Source organism: Leucopleurus acutus, assembly GCF_964270905.1.
Source record: "Leucopleurus acutus genome assembly, chromosome: 11".
Classification (NCBI taxonomy): Eukaryota; Metazoa; Chordata; class Mammalia; order Artiodactyla; family Delphinidae; genus Leucopleurus; species Leucopleurus acutus.
In genome coordinates, this window is record NC_139152.1 from 66,550,523 (window position 1) to 66,565,576 (window position 15,054).

The 15,054-nt window shown below is 35.1% G+C and overlaps 1 protein-coding gene across 13 annotated transcripts in view; it reads right to left on the reverse strand.

Moving 5' to 3' along the window:
* PPFIA2 (PTPRF interacting protein alpha 2) overlaps positions 1–15,054 on the reverse strand; it is a gene marked incomplete at its 5' end in the record, with an annotated part of 476,541 nt that overhangs the window by 67,192 nt on the left and 394,295 nt on the right. For 9 of the 13 annotated variants that reach the window (XM_082850009.1, XM_082850006.1, XM_082850008.1 and 6 more), the window contains 2 exons: positions 1,740–1,833; positions 13,657–13,811. In XM_082850009.1, coding sequence (XP_082706135.1) covers positions 1,740–1,833; positions 13,657–13,811 — 249 coding nt within the window. The remainder of the gene's footprint in view (positions 1–1,739; positions 1,834–13,656; positions 13,812–15,054) is intronic. The other 4 variants (XM_082850004.1, XM_082850001.1, XM_082850011.1 and 1 more) reach the window with 1 other exon arrangement.

Below are 15,054 nucleotides of genomic sequence, written 5' to 3' on the forward strand. Positions count from 1 at the left end.
CTAGTATTCTATTTACTACATTTAAGAATTATATCTTGCCAAAACATATTGCAAAATGAAACAATAAAGTCAAGCATAGTAAGATCTCAAACCAAGTCCAGAACTAAAATCACTTTCTGACTATGAGAATACTTAGGATTCAAGAAATAATTCCATAAAATTAATATCAACTCAATCCAACAGTGTGTAAACTTAACAATTGCTAAACTTTAATTCTAAATTTATGATATTGTCAAGTCATTGTATAATTGGAATTTTTTAAATTTAGTAGCTGTTAAAATGGACACTTAACTTGGTCCATAAACAACAAATGAACTATGTGAGGCACTGCCTTATATGCAATATGAAAACTGGCCAGATTGCCATTATTTGTAAATATTTCATTGTGGGAAAAATGAGAATTAACTTTTAAGGGAAATAAACCATGTCCATTAGTCAGGCTAGGTTTTGATTATTCTTATTCATTTAGATTTAAAGCAAACTTAAATAAATACATTCAAAATCTTTAGACATCAAATAAATTTTAGAGTCAATCAAAGGAGAAAATTTTTTTTCTCAGTAAATAACCATAAAATGTAACATTTATTGATAGGAACATATTGTGATAATATTTAAATACACTTTTGAGTAATCAGTAATGAAAGAGGAAATATTTATTAGTGTGGAATGTGACTGAGCATTTAATTGTCTTCAAGAAATAATGCTCCCACGGTCACTTCTTTTTTCTGAACAGTATTTCTACTAAATTTAGGTATATAACTAATTTTAGTAAGTAGAAAATTAATGACACAATTAGACTAGTGGACTTTTCTACAACTTGTAACTACATATTTCTTCATTAGCAAACATCTGCAAAGCAAGTGAGAAGGCAAAATATGAAATAAATTAATTAGCCTGACTAGTATAACCACGTGCACATTAGCATGACTAATATAACCATGTTACAATAATGATGCCTAAAGCAATGAACATTCTTTCATAGGAAAGAAGGTTAATATGAAAACTATAAACATAATGTAATATTTGAGAGGGAAGAAAAGAAGTAACCAACCAAATGATTCTGGAATATAGAGAAATTCTTTGGATTTTAAAGAACATGGTCTAAAGGTCCTATTTCATCAGTGAAAATGTTACTAAGCTTTTAAAAAATATGTTATATATGGACCCACTTGCTTTCTAACAGCTGCTGAGACTCCAAAATTGCCAGTTTTGCAAGTCATTTAAAGGTTCCATATTATACATGAATGAAAAAAATACACTATCAGTTTCCTGACAGATGCAAAACAATCTGCTGTGAGTCTAAAATAAGTTTATGTTCAGTCAGTCAGAGAAACATTCTCCTTTTAAATACTCCATTTTAAGAGGAGGGCTTTTAATTGTTGTGAGAGGAACACAAAGTTGGATACTCTCTCATTTTATCATACCAATTCAGTAGAATTTAACATCAAATGGAATATTACATTATTTGTAAGGCTACATTTAAATATTTTAAATATATTTGAGTTTTGAAATAAATGATCTCTAGAAAAAAACTTTACTTCTACTATGGGCCAAAGATTTTTATTTTAATAGTTAGCCCATTATAACCATGAAACTGGTGCACCAAATAGTTTTAGGGAAGACCAGGACACTACTGGCCTCTGTCTATTGCTTTGTTTCCAATTACTCTCTTTTCAATTCCCCACAAACAATGACACAAAGTAAGTAAAAGTTAGAAAAAAAAAAATCTCCAAACCTACTTTTTCTTCAGTCTTCTATCCTTCTCAGCTTGAGTTCCAAGTTTGCCTAACCCCAGGGACTCCTGAGCTGCAGCTTCAGTCTCCATAAAGCCTCCTGTGAAGAAGTAACTATTCATATTAGGTTGGATATATCATGTCAATTCTGAAATTAAAATTTTAAAAGTTTATTTGAGCAATTGTTTAGTATTGCATTTTTTTTTTTTTGGCCTGCCTTTGTATTTCTAACACAATATGCATTCAATGGCATGGGTACATACATAAACATACGCTGAGACGATGAAAAAAATAAAAGGTACCTCTTGGTAGACCATTCAATTGCACCTAGTAGCAACATAATACATGTAGCCTGTACACTGACAAACACTTGAATATATAGTTTGAAAGCTATGAGGTCTATTTTTCCTTACGAAAAATGAAAAAAACTGTGCAGTGTGTGAGGTTTTTTTCGATGTTTGAAACGTGTGAAATTTTTCATATATAATGAAATAAATGATAGCCCAATGAGCAGAAACTCAGGTGTATGTCTTCAATTCCAAGTTGAGAGAACGGAGAAACATTTGCTGAGTTACCAAAACTTTCTGTATCTTGTTCTGGAACCCTCTTCTGCTCACCTGGATGACTCCTATATCCTTCAGTACCAACGTAACTTCCAGAACTTCCTATGTTCTGGCAGGCTTTGTTTTGTTTTGTAATTTCTATAATAATACCTGAAAAAATTCTAAATCTTTCTTCAAAAGATCCTGGTAAGACTTGTTTTTACCTAGCGGGTCACAAATTATTTGATGTAGTGTCAGTTTTATTGGCTTTGGGATATATCCTATATATATATATATATATATATATATATATATATAAAACCTTGGAATAAGAGAAGGAAGAAAGGAAAGTGTGTTGGGCATCAAACAATTTTACAAAGCAATTATTTAGTATCTTTAAACATATCATTGTTCATAAATTATCTGTTGTAATTGAAAAATGAGAACTTAATCCTGGGCTCTGTTTTCTCTTTGCTATTTACTATGTGAAAAACATGAAGTCAAGGTAAATGAAAAATGCTCATTATTTTTAAGTCATTTTAGTTGGAAGAGATTTAAATTTCCATTTAAGCTCAAGATTAAGTAGAAAGATTTAAGCTAATACTAATTCTTAAAAGTCTACACAAAAACATTCACCAATATATCAGTAAATAAGTACTATTAAGGATAATTTTATTGTAATTATTTTTCATAATTCATTTAACAAATAATTTAAATACTCAGTATTATTAATTCTGGATCATTGATATAAATAAGTTAATCTCATAGCCTACTAACTCTGTTACTGAACTGGATAATTGTAAGAAAGTCCTCTTTAATTGAAAACACATTGATTGCTGTCTAGATCTTATTCAGAGATTCAGAGTTTGAGGACTGAAATTTATTCAATTATGCACGTATGCAATTAATACTTAAAGAACTTTTTATTGTGAATGATTTTCGTTGTTGGTATCATTAGGAAAGTCATCCACTAGTTGACTAAAGTACTCTTGGGAAACTTTTTTTTGCTGTACGCGGGCCTCTCACTGTTGTGGCCTCTCCCGTCGCGGAGCACAGGCTCCGGACGCGCAGGCTCAGCGGCCATGGCTCACGGGCCCAGCCGCTCCGCGGCATGTGGTATCCTCCCGGATCGGGGCACGAACCCGTGTCCCCTGCATTGGCAGGCGGACTCTCAACCACTGCGCCACCAGGGAAGCCCAGGAAACATTTTTAAATGTGGGAATTTCCATTATGCACAGTGAGTGAATATTTTCATTTTATTTCTCTCATTGGTATACTTGCCTTACTGTATGTCCATAAATTACTATTCACAATCTGCAATTAACAATAAAATTGTTCTCTTGAAACATAAATGGAAATGAATAATGATTCACTTAAAAGTTTAAAATTCTTAAAAAAAAAAAGTTAGAAATTCTTGATCAGTTCAGATGGGGACACAGAGATTGATGAGTAGACACATTCTATAAACAATGAGACATTTTCAACCACTACACGGTTGAATGAACCAGGCTTTTTGCCCTTCTGAGCAAAGAACATATAAATTATGATTTCAATTTTTTTCAAGAACCCAACATTTTAATTAGAGAAAAGAACAGTTTTTAAAAAAAATAACACTCTGGAGGAGAAACAAAGAGAGCTCTAGAGGAATTCTGTGAGTCAAAACTAGGCCCAGAAAAAGTAGATATTAGACTTTTCTTCTCATAAATAAAATTATAAAAATAATAAGCATGAGGAGCTTGGAAATACTCTGAGCACTTCAAAATCTAATATCCTTTGAAGAGAATTTAATAAAGAATTGTCGACACATCCTGTTTGAAAATGCCAATAGAAAATGACACTTAAGGCCAAAGTAGGCAAAATTATTTTTAAGCAGCATATGTAGAACTGTACCCTTAAGCAGGAGCAAAAGTCTAATTATGTGCATTTTTTAAGCCCAAATAAAACATTTCTAGATGAGAAAAACATTCTTTCATAGAACTGATCCATCTGCCCCATAAATCCCAGGTTCGTCTTTCCAACGACCTGACCAGCTAACTGGTAGGATGACCTCAGTCAAACCAGCTTATGAACTCTTTTACTCTGTGGATGATTATCTAAATCTGGTGAGAGTCTGCTTCAATTTTTCCTAGGCATCAGTGGGATCCCATGGCTGTGTGGACTTTAGGAATATCTACTCATCTAGACCAATGTATTCATTAATCACATATGGCATTGAGTACTTGAAATGTGGCTGGTCCAAATTAAGTGCTCTGTGTATAAAATATGCAAAAGATTTTGAAAACTTAGTACCAAAAAAAAGAAAATAAGATATCTAATTAATAATTTTATATTGATTACATGTTGAAATAATATTTTTTTCTATATTGGTTTAAGTAAAATACATTATTAAAATTAATCGCCCATCTCTTTTTACTTATCTTAATATGGCTACTAGAAAATTAAAAATTACATATGTAACTTATATTTGCGGCTTTCATTATATTCCTGTTCAGCAGTGCTATATAGTAGTGGTTCTATACTGGACACAGTAGCAGTTTCCAGAGGGAATGTAAATATTTGCATATGTTGATGGAGGAAGAGGGCCACATTTTTAGATGTCACAACGACTGCAAAGTGCAACCGATATATATTAGGTAGGAGACAAGAAATCTAAACTTCCTTCAATGAGTAGAAAATTCTTTAGTTTGCCCATCTTGAAATGGCAAGAGAGTCCCCAGTGAGAAACACTGGCTGGTGGACGCTAAGGGTTACTTATTCTCCAGGAGACCCCTTAGGAATATGGAGAGAGCATCATTAACTCCATCCATCTCATGGCATAAAGTGCTCAGGCATAGAAGGCTCGAGTCCCATGAGCCAGTGTACATTCAGATAATAAATTGCTTATCACCTTGTCAGTGGCCCCCTAGTGCTTGCATATGCAAAAGCCCAAGCCAAACTTCATGTCCTCAGTGAAGTTCTCTGGGCACTCTATCACTCAGGCACACTCTCTTTTGTGAGGCTGTCAAGGACTTGGAAGTGTTTGAGACAGAATAACTTTTAGGGTGTGAGGGGCCTAGTCAAATATTTTTCCAACCCCTTTCTATACAAACATTTTGAGTAACCCAAAATTAGTGGGATGACAATCTAGTGTGGTCCAATCTCATATGATACCATTCTAACAGCAGGAGTGAGTGATTCAATTGTTAGACCATCCTTCTGAACCAGGGTCAGGGCACTGGTCCAGAACAACCCTATAGGCAAGTCGCTGGGCTTCCCAAGGCATCTGGTCAACCCCAGATATGAGATAGGGAGTTAGGGAGAAACAGGGACACAGGTGCACATGGTTTGGTTGGATTAGGCACCCTGCCCAGATGGCACTGCCTTCCTGGCTAGTTACAGGGTCTGAAAGGTAAAAAAAAAATTTGAATGCTTCTAGAGACTCGACCTACACATGTCCAGGTCTTGGGTGAGGGTGTTCTGCCCGGATGGCATTGCCAGCCCCAACTTCTCCCAGGCACCAGAAGGAAGGTTTTAGAGAATTTCAAGAGAGGTGCTACAGACTGTGAGGTTACCTAAGACCCAGGCTGAGGAATTTGAGGAAGGACCTTCATATGCCCAGATCTTTGGATGGTACTCGTTGGAGATATCTGTTCGTTTGGATTGTGAAGGCAAATATCTCTATGATGCCTGGGCCTCAGACTCCAATCAGAATAATATATTCCATGTTGACCCTTGAGGTACAAGTCTGTAGGAATTTCTGGCCAAAACCCACATTGCAAAAGCTCTGTATCTCCATTTTTCCCGCAGAGTTCCCTGTTATCGTATTAAAAAGGGAACTCTAATTCCAGGGAGATTAAGACTATAATCTGCTGCTGATCAGTAGTTTCATCTTTCTTCTACTTGACCTCACTTCGGTATTAATCCATACCACTCATTTTGATTTTAAACGCACTTGAATTTATAAGTGATTACTTAATTGTTTCATGACTCTTAGTCTGTTAGTTCTCTGGAGGATGCACCTAGGCACTGTGCCTGGCTCATAAATGGTATGTAATAAATGCATTCACAATTGAAGCCAAAAAATGCTTTCTTCAAAAGAAGACCCTTTCACTATGCAGAGCATGACTCATCTCTAATTGATACTTTGGGAAATTATATTGTATTTTCTAGTTCCATAACATCTAGGAACAATCTGAATTTCGGGGTAAAGGCCAGCACAGGCACCCAAATTTTACATGTAGAAAGGTGCTTGCTAACTAATGCTGGTGCAATGTTGATGTTGTTTCTGTCAGTGTGAAATTATTTTCTTCATTATGCTGATTATAACAAATCAAAGAATTCAGACCATTATTACATAATCTGACAGATGACAATAAAGGAAAGAAAACTGCAATTTATCAGGCAAAAAAGTCTCTTTGAAATATATTGCTTCTCATATACACTTAAAGGAAATTTGCAAGAGTAGTTTTTATTTTTTTTACTCAACAATATATGCATTTTATACATCTGTAATCAGAGATACTACCTGTATAATTTACATACATTTTTCTGCTTTTACCATTTTTCCATAGCTTTGCTATATTTTGATCAATTCTCCATTCTTGAAAATCTCTGTCTTTGATTTCTGTTTCCTTCTTGTAATGCCTCTTTTCTTTATGCTTACCATTCACTGTTGACATCTGCTAGGGTAGTCACGTGTGATCTGTTCTTTTTTCTTTACAGTCATTATTATTAGGACTCTCTGAAGGCCTGGGAGGGCTGGTGTTTCCTAGGCAGTAAATGTGTTAAAATCATATGGAACAGATGACTCCCCCGGAAGTAGCAAATGTTTTTAACATCACTACCTCTTCACTCTCTATTACCATTTTCCTAAGCTGGTAAACTGCCTCTAAAGCGTGGTACTTGATTGCTCTGACTCCCAACTCTCACTTCTGCTTGGATACTTGACCCTGGAACCTAGATCATTTCCTGTGTTGTGTCTACTTCAATTTGCTGTCTCCTAATCTCTGCATTTCCAATCTCTCCACAGCTTGGTAACTTGACCCTCAATTTTCATCATTTCTTTTGCTTGATATTGATAATTTGGTTTCACACTCTGGACCCCAGACTGTACCCACTTCCCAACTAACCATAAAAAGAGCCAGGTTCCTTTCCATCATGTTTCCCTTGGAATTTGTCCTTTCATGTGGCTTCAGTACCCTTTTTTTCAGAGATAGGTCCTATTTGAAACTCAAGCTTTAACCTTTTCAATTCTGAAGGAAAACGGCACTTAGATGTTCCTAGTAGAATCAAACATATCCAGGGAGAGAAAAACTAATAATCGGAACTCTTTACTGACATTATGTCTATATGTTTTATAAGAAAATTTATAATATATTCTGTGATCTTTTTTATTATTGCCTTGAATTATTCTTTACTTTTTATGCATTTGTGTGTAATATCCTCAAGAAGTTATAAACTTTCTGAAAAAAATAATCATGTCTTTAATTTCATTAAGTTCCCAAACATGCTCCACAGGACTAGGAGCTCAGTGAGGTAATTTTTGATGGAAATAGTCCCACGAGTATATTGTCTGGAGCACTAGACCAGGAAGTGACATCTGGGAACCCACTGCTAATTCTCCTACCAAGCAGCTGCTTTGCCATGATGATTGTTAAAATCATCTCAGTTTCTGTATAATATAGAATGTGGCTCACTACATGATCTTTAGATATCTTCTAATTCTGAAAGTCTGTAATTTGAAAAATAATATGCATTTTCATAGTAAATAACTCATGGTATATATTTTGTAGAAGGAAGAGTTGCTGGGTCTAAGGCTTAAATGTTAGAGCTTCACAGATTCAGGGTTACTGGGGTTGAAATAGATCTTAAAGACCATCCAGTCCAACTGCTTTCTAATTCTTGGACCCCTTCCACAACAGTTCTTACTCGTATTTACCTAGCTTCTGCTTGACCATCTCCAGTGACAAATAAGTCATTTTCTGACAAGCTAGCTTGTTTGTATACAATTATGACTCACCAGTGTTCTCTTTCTTACACTGAGATGAGGTTAATCTTTCTACAACTTTAACACTTTGGCTACAGTTTTGTACCCTCACTCAACAACAAAAAGACCAAAGATTCCACCACATAACAGCTTTTCAGATATTCTTAATCAGCCATCCAGACAGGTCAGCAAGGAGAATAAACATACCCCTGTACTTAGCTACTCCTCACATAATTTCAATCCTCATCAGCTTAATCCTCTCCTCCAACCTTTTTCCGAGGTTATGATATGCCTCCGAAAGTGTAGTAAACAGAAATGGATACTATTCCTTGGCTCTTGTTTTACAACAGCAGAACAGAATGGAAAAGTCTTCTTTTATCTCAATGCTGTACATCTATTAACGTGGACTAAATTTACTGACTTATATATTGACTTTAGAGTTACCTGAAAATTCTAAATTTTTCTTGTAAAAAATGCTCCTGAGAGTTATACTTTTAAAGTGGGATATTTTTGGACCTTCCAAATCTCAGTTTTTTGAGGTAGTCTTTAAGGAAGAACACTGATTTTTTTTTTTTTTTTTCATTTGTGATTTCTTTCCCTACCAGTGATCCAAAAATCAGATTACTGGGCTGTCAAAATATTCATGTCCAAGTGATTGGGGCATGTGAGGATCAAGAACAGGGTGAATCCTAATCTTGCCACTAGAAACCTGGATCCAAGGTGGCATCACTCCACTTATCATCACTATAAAGGAGGCCTATGCAACCAGTTATAAATCTCACCAAAGTTTTCCATCACCCAGGCCCCATTCTGACATCTTGTCTACAGGGCTGTCATGAGTTACAGCTCACCCAAATGCCTTTCCTGTTCTGTTACCAAGTAACTTTGTCAAAGAAACAAACACGCTTCATCTGATATGCCTATTTTAAAGACAATTTAATTTGCTTTGTTTCAAAACAGGTTGATGCCTTCAGATAAAATTATAAGTCAAGCCAGTCAAGATTCCAATTACTGATGCCTAATCATGGATCTCGAGGTTCAGAACTCCTGTTCATGGTTGTCTTGACAGGACAGACAATGTAGCAGGTAAAAGTTTTCTGGGCCAGAAACATATTCAAGTTTTTGATTTGTTTTAAGTGAATGGTTGTCCATGTTTATGTACTATCTGTCTCACTAAATTGAATGTTCTTTGATGCCAATGCCATGCTTTAACCATTTTCCTAAAGTCCATGGTTGGTACTCTATACTTCACATTGGCTCAACATATGCTATTCACTCAAAGTAGGAATAAATAAATGACTTTGGATTATCAGCATTCCCCCTGTCCCACCCCTCAAGATATGAACTCTCTTGGGCTTCAGTGTCCTCTTGTTAGTGCCTCTTTTCTGGATGAAGTTTTGCTTTTCAAGTAAGCAGATAGAGGCAAAAATGTGAGTTTTGGAATAGGTCCACTTATTTGTATATCTTGTTCACATAAGGTACACCTTCAGTTTATTCATTTTCTTTAAACTTTAAAATTACTAAACAAAAATAATAAAAATAAGAATTTTATAATTCCCCTTTTGGTCTGGGCAGTTTTTCCAATAATCAGTTTATTTTGGTTGGTGGCTTTTTTGACATTGTTCTTACATGTCTATGCCATTCACTTATATCTATTAGTTGTTAGATAACAGCTTTTGTACCAAAATTTTTTAGAATCTGTTTTTAGGAAGAGGTCACCTATTTCAGATCTACTACTTAAGTTTACATTTTCATAAATATAGCTGTGAGTTTGTTACCATCCTCAAATTGCTTTGATACTATCTAGCCTTTCCTTCCATATTGGTTAAAACTGAACTTGTTTCTAGAATTTTATGTGTGGAAGTCAGGATATGGAAAGTTGTAAAGTGACTGACAGATGAGGAAGTAAAAATAGTAGTTGTGGACAACTCACTTAAGCTTGGATTATAAGGGCAGGGAAAAGATAAGTCAATATTTTGGGAAGATGGCAGGATTAATGATGACCTTTAAAATATAGATTAGACATGAGCATGTTTAAAGATTAATGGAGGGCTTCCCTGGTGGCTCAGTGGTTGAGAGTCCGCCTGCCAATGCAGGGGACACGGGTTCGTGGCCCGGTCCGGGAAGATCCCACATGCCGCGGAGCGGCTGGGCCCGTGAGCCATGGCCGCTGAGCCTGCGCGTCCGGAGCCTGTGCTCCACAACGGGAGAGGCCACAGCAGTGAGAGGCCCGTGTACCGCAAAAAAAAAAAAAAAAAAAAAAAGATTAATGGAAATATCAGAGATGCATTGCATCTGGACGCATTACTCAGGGGGGAAAAGTTGTGGTTATTCAGCTGCTAAGTCTTTAAAGGGTGTTATTGCATCCTGTATCTATTGTATGCTCTAGGAAGTAAGCAGAGGTATTTACTGGCTGTGCTGTCTCTGTGTCCCTCAATGCTCAATGAGATTGTCGAACCTGTTTTTGCATCTTTTCATATTGGTGCTTGTAATATATAAAGAAAATGAAAGAAGAAAGAAGAGAGAAAGAGAAACTAAAACCAGATCCTCAAGTCTGCTAGAAGGAATATTTCCTCTGCCAGGACACTCTCCCCAAATTCAACTGTGACTTTCAAGGAGGCATGGTTCATATATATGTTTTATCTTTTTAAATACTTTATCTTTAAAGTATTTTTAGCTTTATTCAAATGCTTTTCAATGTGTTGCTTCCTTTGACTTTTGGAGTTTCCACATTTATATTGCCTCTGCTATAACACATTTGTAAAAATAGATTATATGTATATTGAATTTGATTCTACATGGTTAGTGGTTATCAATGCAGTCACATTGACTGACTCATCATAACTGAAGTTCACTTTATTACCCTAGCTTTTCAGATTGTTATATAAGGAAAATAATGTCCCCTTTATAATTATTCTTCTCTGTGAATTACTAAGAATTCCTCCCTTTCTGTTTGTCATTCCTGATGGAATTGAGTGAACATTTTCATAGTTCTATTTAGAAAGTTTTCTTCTTCCACACCTCATTTCATTTAAAGGCATCTAGCACAGCTACTCTCAGGTTAACTTACGTTTCTTTGCATTTATGAGCTAAACTCTTTAAGAGTTCTAAATATTGGGACATGGTCCAAAATTTCAAATTTGGTTCTTTGACACCATCATCACTCTACCATATTACTTTCCATGCCATCATTTCCTATCTTGTATTTCTATTTTCATTGGTAGAGGAAAGAACATTGACAGTGCTCCCATGTCAGAATTTTCTAGATCAAGATATTAAAATCATGATCACTAGAAATGTTTCCCTAATTTCTTCTGATGTGTGAATCAGCAGCATTAAGTGGTAGCCCCTGGGTTTGGTAAGTTTTCATGGTCCTCCCCTCACAACCTGGATGTACATCTTTCAGGACACAAGTAAACATGAGTCCATATCCCTCAACCAAAGCACTAGTGGTACCATGTACCATTTCTTCTGGAAAAAAATATGAATTCCTGAAACCTACTTGTGTCTGTGTTTTCTTCTTATTTTCTCAAGTATTATTTTCAATAAAGACCTTTATTTTTGGTTTTTCCAGGAGCTTTGATTCACCCTCAGTGTAGCTTCTGTATAGCTCCACAGGTATAGATTTTTGTCTTTGTCTTCCTCATCAGCATTGTAGTCCTCACTATGCTGCTGACACTGGCTTTGTTTATACTCGGTTGTTCTATGGAGTAAAACAAAACTGCTCAGAGCTCAGAAATCTTCTCAGGACTATAATGTGATCTTGAATAGCTATTGCTATTTTCTGACTTGGATGGAGTTGATAAGAACCTAATTGTAACTGATTCCCTTCTCATCTGTTCTGACATAGAGACACACAGTCACTGAAAATGGGTAAAAAGGCTAAGTTTCTAGAAGGTTCTATATTTTTCTAGACTTTAAATTATATCCTGGATACCTTGATTTTGACTATGAATACTTGTCAAATAAAATAAAACAAATTTTATAACAATGTCTTGGCATGTACATTTTGTATCCCCCAAGTAATCACCTTTTCTTTTCTTTCCTTATGCAATAATACTTTTCTTTTTTTATATCCTAAGGGGTTCCTATCCTGAGAAAGAGAAACCCAAAGAGGATTTAGTTCTCCTGATGGTAACGCTCAATCACACAACTGGCTGCTCATGTGTTATAAACATCGGTTTCCTATGGTTTCTGATGTTTTGTGTGGGTTTCATGCTGTGGAAGTGGGGAAAGATATTTTTGAATAATATCACGGTTGTAAATCTGCAAAAATGAATATTATTCTCAGAAATTCTTGCGGTGCCAGGGCAGGAAACTAAGTCTAGGGGTTGGGACATTACTTGTGAATAATAATTCCTTTATTTCAGAATCCAAAGGGAGTGCTAAGAACTTTGTATCATTCTGTTCATCACTTACTATTAGAGGTAGGAGCTAAATCCTTTTCCCTGTAACTTAACTCTAGTTCTAAATTAAATAGAAGGAGAAGAGCAGGGAAAAAGAAGAGGCAATCATAAATAACAAAGATGATGAAAAGAGATTTCAGAAAAAAAGTAAATATGTAGAAAGACACCAAAGAAAAAAAAGATCAAGTGTGTATATCATCATTTTAGAAAATACATCTCACATATTCTTTTTGTTTCAGACTCTCCATCTATCCATCTATCTATCTATCCATCCATCTATTAACAAGGTATCTATGTATTTATATATTTACCTAGGGTCATTTCAAATGTACTGATCTATTTTATTCAATTAGTCACCAACAATAATTAATTCTAACACAATCTCTATTGCCAGATTCTTCCCTCTGTCTCTCCACCTACATGTTGTTGAGTTTGTTAGTGGAAAGTTGTGACAGTTTAAAACAAAGAAACCTTGTCTTTTTTTACATTTTATGCCCTTTATAATGTATTCTGACCTAGAAAGAATTCTTTTGGATTTTTTGTAGGCTTCTTAATTTTTTCAACAGAAAAGCTTTTAAATTCACACAGCTAAGCTCTTATACACATCTATGCAGTATACTCAATGGTTTTAAGCTGGTTTTGAAACATGGCCCTAGGACAACTATCTGAGTTCTGCAAATTACTAATACGTTGTTTACTCATCAATAAATAAGGATGACAGTAATATCACTTGCCTCAGAGGGTCCTTGTGTCTATCACAGTGTTAACATTACATAAATTCTAAGTATTGTTATTAACAGAGAAATCAAAAGGACTGAAAGTTTTACAATATTCTTCCTTTGAAACTTGTCAAGCTTGATTCAGCTGTATTGGATTAAATACAGCTGATTAAAACAGAAAGTTTGTCAGGTAGGAAAAAAATAAAAATATGAGAAATGGAATGAAAGACAGATGGATGCTAAGAAGTGAGGAAAATGAGTGGCAGTGGAAAGTCAAACATGCGTACTTACGGAGCTGCCCAAGTCGAGCTTTTTCTTTTTTACCAAACAAACGACCTATTGAAGACTTGATTCCTTTCTTCTTGGGGGCTTTGTGAAGAGAGTCTTGGCTGCTGTTGGCACTGCCAAGCCCAAGGCTTTCAGCCTCGAGGGAGGCAGTTAAACTACTGTAAAACACGAAAGAGGACAAACTGCTTGCTTTGGTGTAGCAAGGTACACAAGATACAAGGTACACAAGATTAAATTCCTTGATAAAAGTACGAAAGGAGGAACAAGTACACTTTGAATGTTATTTTCTCCTTTTTTCCCATGTTTTTTCTTAAGCATATTAAAGTGTGATTTCCTCAGGCTTAGGGCCCTGAGCCTCCAGGTTTTCTCTAGAAAAATTTCTTTTTTTCTCAAATATATTTTCCTTATTTTTCATACAATATCAAACTAATCAATGAACATAGGTTGGTTTATTAACTTATAAGTTCTATAAATTAACCCTTGACTCTTTACCTATTTCCTTCTTGCAGAGTTTGATTTTTAGATCTTAAACATAATGACCTATGACAAGAAATTTAAATATAGCTAATAAAGTTTATGCTCTATTCTAGCCCATGGTTTTACTGGATTTTCCTCTAGCTATCTTTCTCTCTCTCAGTTTTGGAGACTAATTCATTGAATTTTAAATCACCTGTGAGATTTTGAAGTAACAAATCATATACCCGAGTGATCACTGTATATTTTTTCTTACAGTTCTCAGGTATTCTTTTAGGTACATGATAAGCTGAAATTATTTCCAAGCAAGCTGATCTAGGTTCCATTCCTGGTCAATGTATTTGACACTGTATTAATAGGATAGGTTCAATGATACTGTTATCCTTCTTTACAGCTGTTAATTTGACAATATTGTGATGAGTTATTTAACTTTATTCATCCAAATTAATCTGAGTTCATATTCTCTAAACTCCAAAAGCTACTGCTTTTCATATGTTACAATATATTTCACTCTTTTTTTTTTGAGAGTAAAGTAAGTATAAATTTTGAATCTGGAATAACTTTTTTCACATTAGAAATTAAAAATAAACAAAACAGGAAAAAAAAAAGTTGGCTGGCACAGAAAGCTCTGTTTTCAAAACTGTTTATTGTAAAACACATACTATTTAGAAGACAGATTCTTAAAGTATTAATCGTTAAGTCACTACATTCGGTTATATCAGTTAACTGTTCAGAGATGCTGTAATTGATGACAGTGAAAGAACATACATTTAAGATGTAAATTGCATGCTTAGACTTATTTATGGCATTAATAGAGATCTGCTTCAATTTCTTAGGCAGATGGAAAGGACAGTATGAAGAGTTGCTATGACAAATGGGGTATTTTCCCACGTAAACTTTTCTTTTAATATTTCGGCAAATGTGTTT